At 31.4% G+C, this 13,211-nt stretch overlaps 3 protein-coding genes across 7 annotated transcripts; 1 reads left to right on the plus strand and 2 right to left on the minus strand.

Moving 5' to 3' along the window:
- Nucleotides 1-293: 293 nt before the first annotated feature.
- Alg9 (alpha-1,2-mannosyltransferase Alg9) lies at nucleotides 294-3,807 on the minus strand. Its single transcript, XM_070667542.1, has 12 exons — nucleotides 3,534-3,807; nucleotides 3,203-3,341; nucleotides 2,918-3,123; nucleotides 2,728-2,841; nucleotides 2,534-2,644; nucleotides 2,152-2,434; nucleotides 1,806-1,922; nucleotides 1,383-1,596; nucleotides 1,108-1,249; nucleotides 890-1,019; nucleotides 602-732; nucleotides 294-507 (listed from the first exon to the last, which is right to left on the minus strand). Exons 1-12 carry the CDS (start codon nucleotides 3,611-3,613, stop codon nucleotides 366-368), a joined length of 1,809 nt encoding a protein of 602 aa, XP_070523643.1. The 5' UTR covers nucleotides 3,614-3,807; the 3' UTR covers nucleotides 294-365.
- Nucleotides 3,766-5,271, plus strand: LOC139108893 (cilia- and flagella-associated protein 300). The gene is made up of 6 exons (XM_070667551.1): nucleotides 3,766-4,091; nucleotides 4,186-4,267; nucleotides 4,385-4,454; nucleotides 4,513-4,685; nucleotides 4,783-4,955; nucleotides 5,030-5,271. The coding sequence occupies exons 1-6, from the start codon at nucleotides 3,766-3,768 to the stop codon at nucleotides 5,235-5,237; spliced, it is 1,032 nt and encodes a 343-aa protein (XP_070523652.1). The 3' UTR covers nucleotides 5,238-5,271.
- Nucleotides 5,261-12,183, minus strand: LOC139108885 (uncharacterized). 5 transcript variants are annotated; one of them, XM_070667537.1, is made up of 12 exons: nucleotides 11,820-12,183; nucleotides 10,200-10,439; nucleotides 9,842-9,992; nucleotides 9,715-9,762; nucleotides 9,402-9,586; nucleotides 9,176-9,296; nucleotides 8,582-9,104; nucleotides 8,293-8,498; nucleotides 7,974-8,211; nucleotides 6,959-7,175; nucleotides 6,714-6,886; nucleotides 5,261-6,644 (listed from the first exon to the last, which is right to left on the minus strand). In XM_070667537.1, exons 3-12 carry the CDS (start codon nucleotides 9,973-9,975, stop codon nucleotides 6,546-6,548), a joined length of 1,944 nt encoding a protein of 647 aa, XP_070523638.1. In that variant the 5' UTR covers nucleotides 9,976-9,992; nucleotides 10,200-10,439; nucleotides 11,820-12,183; the 3' UTR covers nucleotides 5,261-6,545. The 5 variants fall into 5 exon arrangements, with proteins under 5 accessions (XP_070523638.1, XP_070523642.1, XP_070523639.1 ...); XM_070667541.1 differs by having other exon boundaries at nucleotides 10,186-10,439; XM_070667538.1 differs by lacking the exon at nucleotides 11,820-12,183 and adding an exon at nucleotides 11,170-11,558.
- Between the last annotated feature and the right edge of the window lie 1,028 nt (nucleotides 12,184-13,211).

A 13,211-nucleotide genomic window follows, 5' to 3' on the forward strand; every position in this document is an offset into this window, starting at 1 on the left:
ACAGAAACGTCAGAGAATCTTCTTTACCACACGCATTTGTAATATTAGGTCGGTTCTTTTTATCTGCATTTCTTGGGTCTTTTATCTTTTGTTTTCTTTTTTTTTCTTCGACGTAGAAAAAAAAAAAAAAGTATAAACCTTGTTAGGCTTCTTGTGGAATAAGAATTGGCGTCAAAATTGGAATATATGTGAAAGACAGACAGATGGGATTCAGTTTTTAAATTTACATTACTTAGCTAGGCTTGTAGGTATGACTCTTAAAGACTGTATGTTTACATTATTAAACAGTAAAATTACTTTGTAAAATAATAGATTTAATTTTTCTCACATCAAATCTGTTGTTTAACAAACATTCTCTCTTATGCTTAAGAGAGCTTTGAATTCTTTTGCTTCGATGACGAAAGAACAGATTTAAACTTATTACTTTGTAATAAATTATATGAACCATATGTACAAAACTTATAAGATACAAATGGAATGTAGAAAGCTCTAAAGAACGGATGCGATCTGAAACATAAATAATAGTTACATTAAAAAGTAATTTTATAAATAACTTTCTCACTGTATATTATAAATATACATGTAAAAATTTTGGACTTACTTTGACGCGTCTAGAAATTTAGAAGATTTTATAACAGTAAACTGATGATTCATGCGGGAATAATTCGGTTCTAGGGTTGTTTCAGTTCCTATGTCCAAGTCTAATAAAAAGTGGCATTTGTTTAAATTAAACTGAAAGCAAAAAAAAACAGCACTGTTAATATATCTATAAAGTTTAGGACTGTTAATGTATAAAGTTTTTAATTTCGGTTGAGTAATAATTTAAATATTTGCTACAGTTACTTAGCAACAGATAACATTGTTACGCGCATACGAAACAGATACTTACGTAACGCGATGGTTCTTCTTTATTTAGATCGTTAAAATAAGGTTGGATGATACTTGTTGCATTTTCATGATCTGAAAAAGGTTGAGGTAATTGTCCTTTAAATTCAGATTTCAAGTATTGCAGCTTCCAGCTAAAAAAAAAGAAATATTCAGTATTGTTTAAATAAGATATTTGTAATAGATTGTGAAGATTTCTTGTAAACTAATTTTGCTACTCACTTATTAGACGGAAAGAAAAAATTACTGGGGAAACGATGCCACTCTTTTCCAACACAAAAATTTATATTAATATCGGTAGGTACTTCGCCTTCCGTTCCTAGTTTGTTAACTTCAGACATAATGGTCATGGGAGCATGATATCCTAATGCATAATGATAAATTTTATTGTTAATCCATGAGAGATTCACGCAAGTTTCAAAAATTAATTTCCACAAGTGTTTTTACTATTATTTCTGCATATTATTTAAACATGTTATTAAACAAAATAACTGTACCTTTGTATATCGCCAACGATCTTGACAGTCCCAAAAGACCACACATTACCATTGCCAAAATGGTAATATCAACGGTATATTGCAAATAGTGATAATTAATATGCGATGGATTAAGTTTCGTTCTAACGTAAAAGTATAACTTCTGTACAATATCCACCGTTATAGCACCTGCTAAACAGATCATAGGGTACACTGGAAACAAGAACCGTTCCTCCTGTTGACATATTCATTTCGTTAATTCTTCAGTTATATATTTCGTAAGACGATTCGTTATATGCATATACAAAACACATTTGAACGATTAAAATATTAAAAAAAATAGAAAAAAATTTAACGTTTTTTGTGTGTAAAAAAACACATTATTTAAATGTATTTAATTTTTTCTTAATGGTATTGATATAAATATTACTTTATGATACGTACTTTATGTGGCTGAAAGAAGAACACAAGAAGCCACAGATATAAAGGAGCTAGCGAATACCAATAAGAAAGGCATGAACGGTCTCTTGGACGTGCCGGCACGATCAACGACACTAAAAACTATAAATTGTACTTAAAATACTATTAGAATATATATCGTATATTATACAAGATGTTTTATAGTCACGTTGATTTAAAATAATAATTTATTATACAAAAAAGTAGTTTAATTTAATTTTAAAATTTAAAAGAAAACTATTTTAAATTTATCAAGAAATTTGCAATTTGTAGAAAATACACGATTTCTGACATCTTGTACATATCAAATATAAATTAATAAAAATCTTACTAAACCCAAGGGTGCGAGTAATGCGCCAATAAAGACAAAATTAAAATTCAAAAACCCATTGATGATGTAATAACTGAATGGTTCAGTGCCATAAAGATTAGGTCCATGGCTGGTGAAAACATTATAGAATATAATGTTCAATGGCGCGATGACAAGTTTGCCGAAGTATAAAGAGTCCACCCATACCATTGGTATTGCAATTACAACTGCAGATATAATCACCCATTTTATAAATTTAATCCAGCCCCGTTTATGTACCAACATTTCCACGGCAATGGGAAGTCTGAAAAAAGAGATAAGAAAAATAAGCTTTCCCCTCTATTAGGATGTGCATTGTTTTAAAAGTATTTTTCGAAAGTTTACATTAGTATAAAAAAATTACCCAAGTAGCGCAGCGAATGGCCATCCAAGTAACGACGAAATAGCAGTAGCAAAAATAGCCAATTCATATTGGCGAGCGTACCAAGCTGCCGTGGCGACTGTACTCAGGTACCTGATAAATGTTGAGAGATAATGTATAGATCAATTATGTATCGAGAGATGCAAATAGGTTTCTCTCATTTTAATTGTATTTACATCGAAAAAGACGATGGTAAAAACGCAGTACTGGAGATATACATTCCAGAGCTGAGAATAAGGAATACTAATGTAAGTCTCGCCACGTGTATTCCGAATTCGCGACAAACGCTCCTAAAAAACGTTGCATTACATAATATAAAAGGTGATAGAATCGTCATTATATTTACATATAAAAAAAAATGCTTACTTGTAGAAGTATACTTCAGATAATGTACAACCTATAGATAACAGAATTCGTGTAAAGCAGAACACTGCCAAAGGATTTGGTTCCAACAGGTAATGATAAACTTTTGCTGGTACCATGTGAATTAATAAGTACATATACGAACGTAAGGCATATTCAGGACTATATTCCCATGTTTGCTGACCTGTTCCATAGAGCAAGTAATGACTCTAAAACAGGACACAATTTAGACAGTAAAATACATTTTTTTAATGCAAGAAAAAAAAACGTATTGCAATATAAACTTACCGGTTCCCAATAATTAAATGTTTCATCACAGTCTGTTATGTGGCATGACATAGCAGAGCAAAATCTTGCCAACAGCAGCACTTTAAAAGCTGTATCATAGCTAGGATAGACAAGCCCTATGTCGGAAGACTCTTCTGGCCTAATAAATAAAATAATAAATAAAATAATCAATAAAATTAATATGAAATACAGCTGCGAAACAACACATGATTGCGTGGTATACTGATGCTTTAATGATAAACAGCTGACAGGTTAGGTGGCATGAGTTGCCTTTTAACGTTTCGTTTAACGATTTACAAAATCCAAAGAGAAAAGAGAACGCTGTACGCACTTTGAGAATCTTCTTCCATTGATTTTTTTCAATTCTTTCTTCGACAAAACGAGTTGTCGTTGACGTTGGTTAGGTGCCATGATCCTCGCTCGCTGTTCTTATTTCTTGCCTATTTAGGACACTTCACTTCCATTATAACGTACGTTTATTGATATCAGAAATCGATACCAAGAAGTAGGAATCGTAATTAAAGTTTCATTGCTACGTTGAACATATTTTATGAGGATACGAAATGGCAAATGTCCTACACACACGTATGTTTTCCACGACAGGAAACGGAGCGATCATGGAGGATCGCTATCGCTCAGTCCATTTAAATTTGAATTTTTGCGGCAACGTGATATTTCTATGTAATTATTTTTTTTTTACATTTGCAAATTGTATCGTATTTATACGTGTATACACTGACATGAGTGGCATGCATGATAGAGTATATTGTTTCCATGGAGATCAGTGTGTGAAAATGGAGATTGATCCGAAATTCACGTTCGTGCCGTTGAATGCGAAATTTTATGACGGGATTAATGATAAAGATACACAAGAGTATCTACGTAAATGGTGACTTCGACATTTTAATTAATCATAATTTTTTATATCGAGCATAGTTGATCTTCTAACTGTAATAACACGTTAAGAATCCTCACGTTTTCAGGGGCTTGAAAGGAAATTTCGTTATTCAGAATTTTTCATTTAACGAACCATTTCAACAGTATCACAAATATCAATTAGCTGATGTAAGTTTAATCTCGTGTTATGTTTCATAATTATAAAATTATTATGACGAAGAGTAGAAGTAAATTATAATAATTCTCTGGTCGAAAAGAGACTTACATTTATTGATTTTTATGTAGGCATTTTTTAAAGATGCCACTGTGACGAGAGAATTATTATCTAAACAAAGCTGTGCCTGGATGAAACAAGGTATTGTGATAATTTTAATTTAAAGGGAATTTATTAAAGTTTAAAAGATATTTGTTAGGTATACGAGCGTCAAGTGTGGAGATAAAACAAGTTCCATGTTCAGTCTTAAGTATGTCGTTCTTTGATAAGATGAAGAATCCGAATAACAGGATTGTACATAATTCTGGAATGATTTGTAAGAGATATGATTCGCAAATTGAAGACTTCATTGTGTCTGACAATTTACGTGGCGTAAGATGTTTTCATTTAAGAAAAAAATTACGTGAATTCTTCCAAATTGTAGAGAGTCTTGGATGATATATTATTTCCGGCTTTCCACAATTTTTAGATGCTTTTAGATGAGGAATCAGAAGAATACAATTTGTATTCGGAAGATGAAAAATGTGAGTTTGTATTTCGAATTTTCCAAATGCTCGTTCTTGGCGGAATATTGTGTCAATTTGAGGACGTACTACAACCATATCTGGATATCACTAAAACAATTTATAAAGATCTCATAAGGTTATTAGTATTTACCAAAAATAAATTTAACAAGAATTAAAAATATGAAAATGTCATTACTGTGTTCTTTCTAGAGTACAGAAACGGAATACTTCAGATGATTTGTTCGTGAGTACTTTGGTATTAGAAGTAGTTGCTAAAGATGATAAAGACCAAGATTACTTTCCGTCTGATTCAGACAATAGGCAAAACATCGCATTTCTATTGATAGATGCTAATTCTCGCGAAATCACAACTTTTATACACCAATACGGTGGATACTGTTCTGCAAATCTTAATTAATCGCTTTTCTGCAAAATATATTTAATTACATTTATCCCCGCATATATATAATTTGTGTAATTTAATTAAATACAATTTTTTTTATTGTATATAAATAATTATTTTACTAGATTATTATCGGTTTTACATATGTATATATAATTTTTTCACATGTGAAATACACAAGTTATTTCAATCGTCACGAAAATTATAAAAAGATTGTTTCTTGCCATTATTGTATTTAGTTTAATTTTTAATATTAAACTGAGTTTATATTTCATTAAAATTGTAAAGTATTTACAATGCAAATCTTCTTTTACGCACATAATATTACCGCACGTATTTGCTAATTGTTACTTATTCTTTAGTTCTTTCTTGAAATAGATAACATTTTGCAAGATATATAGAAATTCACAAAAATTAGATATGCATGTGCCTATATTATTTCCAGAAGTATATAAATATATAAGTATGTAACACTTGTGAAATTTATATATAAGTATACAGAAAGTGTGTCACGAAAGCATGTTCGCTCTATAAAATACTTATTTTAAAGCTTGTTACTCTCGTGAAAAACAGTTTACTTTGAATAACGACTATTAGCCCGTCATTCTTATGACTTAAATATGACTAGTATTTTATTACGCTGCATTTTTTTATCATACAGATATGATGTAATTAGTCATTCTTAAACGTCAATTTTACTTTTACTATCTTGCTTGCATTGTTACGAGCCTTTTCGTTTACAAATTCTCTTTTTAAACCATTGTTGTTATCCGCACAATAATGTTTTACATCGTTATAAAAATAAATGTCCTAATTATCAATATAATTTAATAATATAGCTTATAATAGAAACATATTCAAAAAATTTAGAAATATTACAATTTTAATTATTATGAAAATGTGTTGGCACACGTATATTATTCCCAAATAAAAAATTTGGAAATACATACGTTAATGTATTTTATCGAAATTTTAAATAATTCTAAGATTATAATAACCACTTAAAGCTAATCGCCAAAGATTATACGTATTTATATCTACTTTTATTTATAATTAATTATATATATGTATATAGAATATATTCTATATATACATAATCACTTTAAATAAATGTATTGATGAATTAAAACTATCGATAAAAATAAATATAATACCGGTTTAATGCGTAATTTCGTATAGAAACAAAATGACACTAATCACAGCACTTTTGTTTAAAATTAAATAACACTTTTATAATTAAACGATTCTTTTGATTAATGTTTCGATTTGCGCTACTATCCTGCCTGGATAATGTTTAACATAATTCTATGCATTATGCGTTAATTAACCCTTGCAATAACAATATTTACGTAAATGAAATAGCGAGTTTTCCACACACCTCGCTTGGGATCCATACATATTAATTCTGCTAACATCGGAGATCTGTAACAAAACGACGATATAGTTTGTTAGAAAGTTCTTATGTCTTCTACAGTTATTTTGAGTTTTTACCTTAGTATGAAAAGTATTCTTCGCAAGATCTTGACTAATGCTAACTTCAAACAACGCGTCACCTGGTACTGTTCTTACTTTCAATTGGTAAATTTCAGTCGTTACTTTAGTTTTGGCACTAAAATCACCTATAAAACCGTCTTGATCTCCGGATTTTCGGAAATTAAGTAAACCTAAAAATATTATAGGCGTTAGTTTCATTCACAAATGATATTTGTATTTACTATATCTTGCATGTACCATACCTTTGGTGGGTATTAGCTTAGCAGCCCACAAGATCTCATCCAAATGTAATATCGCGCATATATTATGATGTTCTTCGGTATAGCCATTGAGGAATTGAACGAAGTAGTTGGCAGCAGCTACGACGTTTGCGTCATCAATTGAAACTTCTTTCCATCCGAGACAAGCGCACCAATGTGGCTCTATAAATGCATCTGCGCACGTTCTATCCAGCGGTATCTAAAGTATCACATTTAATTATTATTCTTTTTTTTTTTAATGATAATTAATTGTGAGAAAAATAAGTCATATCAGTAATGCAATAATTATAGTTGACTTAATAATTTAGTCGTAGTTTTTGAAAGAAGCTAATAGAAGCTGGGGTTCGTGCTTTAACACAGATAAAGTATATCTGTAGTAGAGATTAATAGGAAAGGCGCAATCTCGAGATATGGAGTGGTGGGGATTCTCCACACAAAGCAATGCTTTTATTTATCGGTATTACTCATATCTCGGATCGTGTCACGCCTTAACGTAAAGTAAAATGTGTGCGATATCTATTTGCTTAGATTTGAAAAAAAATACTCGAAAATTCTTTCTCAAATAAAACTTGAATTGAATCTGTGTATACGATGTGTACCAATTTGCAGCGAGTATGTGTTTGTAAATTTATTTATTATTTTATCGCGTTTTTTCTTGTGCTTGGTCTCCACTAATTTTACATATTTCCGCGTTAATCGCACAAGAAAAATATTTCAGTAATCCTCTTTCTAATTAAAATCTAATAATATTTTATTGATATTAACGATAACTTGACGGTTTCTAACATTCTTTTGGAAAAATTAATTTTTTGCTGCATATATTGCAAATAATTCTTTTAACTTTAAAAGAAAAGAAAAAAAAAAGACCAAATAAAACGTTTGTTTTTATAAGTCAAAATAAAGTGCCTCGCGTGCATTTATGTCAACTCTAAAGTTATACTAAACAATATTATCATTATTTATTCTATTAATATTTTAATGTTTGCAATCAACTTACCTTATCAAACAAACTGATAGCTCTTTGATGACGATTTCCATTTTTTGGTGTATCAAAATTAAGTATATTTTCCAATGTCTTGTGTATATCAAAGGGTGATGTTAAATATTGTGTGTTATACACAAAATTTGCATATGCTTGTGGATGCACTTGCTTGAACCAAGGTGGAAAAATGAAAGAAAAAAATGGCAATCTTTCCTCTTGCTTGCCTTGCAAAGTATTACGAATATCCGCAAATCTATACAGAAATCATTGCTTACATGTATAAAATAAAAAAGATATAATCTACTAACACTACGTCTAAAAAGAATTCACAAACCTGTGTCCATGATCACTCATCAAAATTAAAATAGTATTGTTTAGATGCCCAAGATTGTAAAGATCTTTCACCCATGAATATAAATCATCGTCCACCACTCCAATATCATTGTAAGAATCGTGAGAAAGTTCTCCGTGAAATCCAAATGCGAATTTCGGTTGATTTTTATACACATTGAACATCGTTTTTATGTAATTCATCATTACCTAAAATAAACATATATCTCTCAATAATTATAAAAAAAGGTTTAATATATATAATTTGAGGATAAACTCATGTTTATACGTACGACATGACGTGGAGTGCCAGCTATGCAAAATTTGTTGTATGTTTTAAAATATGGTGAAGCGGCTAGATAATACGTGCGCATATAATGATGAGTTGGTTGCTTATCAAACCCTTTTAAGCGATAAGTAAACGTTCCGATATACGGTACATCCTCCATAAAACCTGTTATATATCCGTGTTCTTTATATTTATTCCATATCATGGGATATACGTTAACGTAGTTCGAGTTGCGAATTCGTTTTCGCGTTTCTGGTAATTCAAGTTCGATCTTGCCGGTTAAGATTGGAATAAGTGCTTGCGGAGTGCCATCCCCTACGATATTGTATCCGTCCAACACCAGAGCATTCAGTTGTTTTATAAACTGATAAGTCTTTGGCAGCTTGCGAATGAATGTGTTTCGTGATAACGAATCAAAGCCGAACATAAGCACGTTCAATTTTAGGCCTGTGTCCGGCACTATCTTCCAATTGTGCTTTTGCTTGATATACGGATCGTATTTCACACCTGCGAGTATACTATGCCATCTAAAAGTATTTTACGATTAGCAAAATAACAGTCAATATGTTTCTGAAAGTAAATAAGCAAATTAACTAACACATTTCCACTCGTTGACTTGCATCTGACATCTGCAAAATCGCTTTCCCTTAGAATGTAAAAATCATCAGCCTCTATGCCATCTAGTAATTTATTATTATAATCATCTGTTCTGATTATTTCTAAAAAAAAGTTAAATTATTAAATAACGTAAAATAATCGTAACAATTTTATGCTAATTGAAAATTATTGCAATCTTTATTCATGTAATATAATTTTTAACTTACCACTAAAGATGCATCTTATTTGTCCATGCTTTGCCTTTGCTTTATTACTAATAACAAGTCTTGCTCCTTCTACTGATACCCAATCTTCTGAACCACAAGATAAAGGTGGTACATCATGTATAAATTTCATTATTTCTGGACTAGAAATATTTAACTGAGGAAACTTGCATGCAACAACACCTTCTCTGTAATTAGTAACAATTAGTAAAATAATTATTTCATTCTTATTATATCTATATCAAATACACAATAATAACTGGAATGTTATGTTCAATTTGTCACATTAGTCAATGGGAAGATATCGCGTACGTACCTTACATAAGACTGTTCTGATTCTTTGATTAACTGTGATATGTACATTCTGGAAATATTAAAAAATTAGATTTAAAAATGTATGTCAATACCAATACTGAAGTAAAAACATTAAAAGTGTCACTTACAATTTGTTTAAATTTGACATATCAGAATCATTAAATCCTAGCTCTATTCTTATCACTTGAACAACACAAAATAAAAGTGCTATGCATAATCCAGCTATTATACAGCGACGAAAGTGGCATGCTGTGACCCTCATATTTACTTGGTTTATTTCTGCAAATTTATTATTTTATTAAATTTATTTTATTCCTCTTTGTTGTTTGTTCTTGAGCACACATACTGTTGCTATTTTGTTTTTGTAATTTTCACCAATTAATTAACCAATCAACACATTTATGATACTACAGATTGAATATAAATCACACAATTCAAATAAATTAATAAAATGTCAAAAATATATTTTTACATGTTCAAACATACAATTGCTGGTATAAGAGTGGCATTGATTCCAGCTCAATCTGGCATACAAGACTGTAGCATCAGAACACTGTTGTACTGTTGGCTGCTGTGAGAGACTGATATTAGCTTATTTATATTTATCATAATATATATGATAATGGTATGATATATTGCCAGATATCACAGATGTGAATATAAAAAACATTATTCACTGCTCTCATTTTCACGTCATATTAATGCTGCCACTTGTCCTGTTGAATCCTAAAAGTTTAATGTTCTTTTAAGTTAACTTTTTTTTTTAACACTGCATCGATATTGCAAATTGTACATGTATATTTATACTCGTTTATTAAAGCATGCAACTACTTTGCACCTAAGTATCTCAATAAAATACATTATTAGAACCGAATCAATATTTCCAAGGTGTTTCGGTGAAGTTTATAATTCTCACGTTTCTTAACATTTTAACGATATAAAAAAACTTGTCAATTGCATTAAATTTACAGCAGAAAATAATTTAAGTATCCTGATGTCAGGCGTCATTTATATGAAGAACTACGTATTGTGTGAATATTTCAGCATATGTAGACAAAATGACTTTCAACAAACGAACGACCTAAGGCCTCCCGATCGTGTCAAATGTCGCGAGTTGCATTTAATATGCGGATAAACTTTAAGTGCCGATTTAGCGGCGTTTGCCGCATTATTAATAATTTTGGCAATTATATGTGATCGTCCGCAAGGGCCGCGAGTAAACTGCACGCACGTTGAGAGATGAAATAACGAAGATGTATGTCCGTATTGTAACCAGCGACAAGATAATTCCTGAGAGCGTCCCCGGCGTCAATCAGCGGCGTTTTCGCGACGGACAGGTTCGGCGCGAAGTAAACGCATGGCACGCCTGCGAGACAAGTGCAACGAAGCGATGCAATTTAACGCGTATGCATACACACATACAGTAGCCCTTCTCAACTAGCGTTGCACGGCGTACCAAAATACAGCTGAACGAACAGCTCGTTTCCCTCCCTTTATATATATATATGCATATATATATATGTATATATCTCTTTCTTTTTCGTTCGGTCAGTTGGAAGACGAATCTCTAAACAGTCCAGCGAAGCACGGCGCATCGGCGTCGTTGCTCATTTCGACGTGTTCGATATTTTGGACGAACGCAGACGTCTCGTTCTCACTATTTCGACAAAAATCACAGAGTTTTGCTTCATTTGCGTCACGAGGCACCACGAGAGACACCCGTACGAAGCGTATTCATGCATGTGACGTGCGCACGCCCGACGCATGTGTGCGTAAAGGTATCGTCGCGTGTACCACAATGCAGCTTGACTGACCACGGACCCTTTGGAGAGTTTCAAAAGATGCCTTGTGACTTTCCCTTAAAAGAGAATACTCTGTCCCTTTCGGTCTTTTTTTTTTTTTTTTACTTCGGCGTGAGTACGAAATAAAAATATTAGTCGATAAACTTTTATTATTTATTAATATTATTATTGATTTTTTACATTCTTTATTGTTATTGCGTCCAGCAATGTTAGATAAAATTTGAAAACCTTGGAAGGAAAAGAGCGTCTAAGAAAAAAAAATAATTTGACCGACTTAAAAAGAAGAAGGAAATTGATTACCAACCTGGAAATGCAAGCTGCAACTCATAAAACACAATTCAAGCAAAACGTACGTGTTCTTGGAACGTAACAGTCGACTATGATAATTGAACTAATTCATTTAGCACGAAAAGACGTGCTTCTCACGAAGCGTCGCAAAGGCACTTGATCACCAAATGTCAGATGTTGCGTAGCGTTAATTTGTTCAGTTACGAATGATCATCTCAAATATATATCAGCTTGCACACTGTGGGCGACAGCACGTCGAAAACCGAGCACGATCGATGAATGATTACGACATCGTGCGACGGAAGTTCCAAGATAAGAACATATCCCTCCGACGAGTTACTGATATAAATTTTTTTTGCAGGTATCAGTGAACGATTCGAGATACAGCACGAACGAAGGCAAAGAAATAATCACAGGTGAAACTGCTATGAATTAGGATATGTTGGCAGTAAGATATCTCCGTCGTGGAAATATTGTATCGATGCACAAAACAGGCAGATCCTTAAAGCTGCATAGATAATGCCGAGTTTAGTTTTAGAAAAGAATTTGCTCAGGTAATTCTGAACATTAATTATTTTATATTTACGAAATATATACTAGCGAAAGTAAAATTATGTAATTTTGACGAACTTATATCGATTTCAAATCTATCTTTTGAGGTCCAGTGAGAATAAATTTGTTAACAAATTTTGGGAGATATTAATTGTAATTGATATCGTATCGAAGTTTATATATAAACTCGTGTTCACGTACTACTAACGCGTATTCGCGTGTTACATGATGCCCGTTGATGTAGTACTGTCAGCTCTGGTAGTTTCGTATGCATTATTTCTAATACTGCACAATCGATAGCACGTAAAAAGCGAATATTATGCCAGCGGAATGTTTATTTTATTTATGGAGTTTGCATGGAGAAGTAATTAACTATAAAATACAGCAAGATGTTATATATTATATATTTCCATCAACAATAATATATATATATATAAATTTATTTTTACAGAATTATTTGGTCAATATTATTCATATTTAGAAATTTTATTAATAAAAGAAAAATAGTTTTAATTTTTTTCATTATTATCTACTACTGAAGTTTCTTTAATTTGATAAATGTGCTGTCTATTAAAATACTATCCAAGATGTAAATGATTTAATTTAATTAATTTGCTTCTTTTATTGTGCCTTTTTCTACTTTATTTTATTTTTATCTTGCTCTATTTTACTTTAGTTGGCTTTATTTTATTTTTAGTTTACTTTGCCATATTTGACTTTATTTTTATTTTATATTAAAATTTGTCTGATTTGTTATTTAGTTATAATATTTAAATCAACGACCGGCTGACTATATTCGATGGCGCGTTGACGTTGAAGTCATCGGTGGCGGGCTTGTAGCGGATTTTATAGAAAC

The sequence above is a fragment of the Cardiocondyla obscurior genome, linkage group LG16 (genome assembly GCF_019399895.1).
Source record: "Cardiocondyla obscurior isolate alpha-2009 linkage group LG16, Cobs3.1, whole genome shotgun sequence".
NCBI lineage: Eukaryota > Metazoa > Arthropoda > Insecta > Hymenoptera > Formicidae > Cardiocondyla > Cardiocondyla obscurior.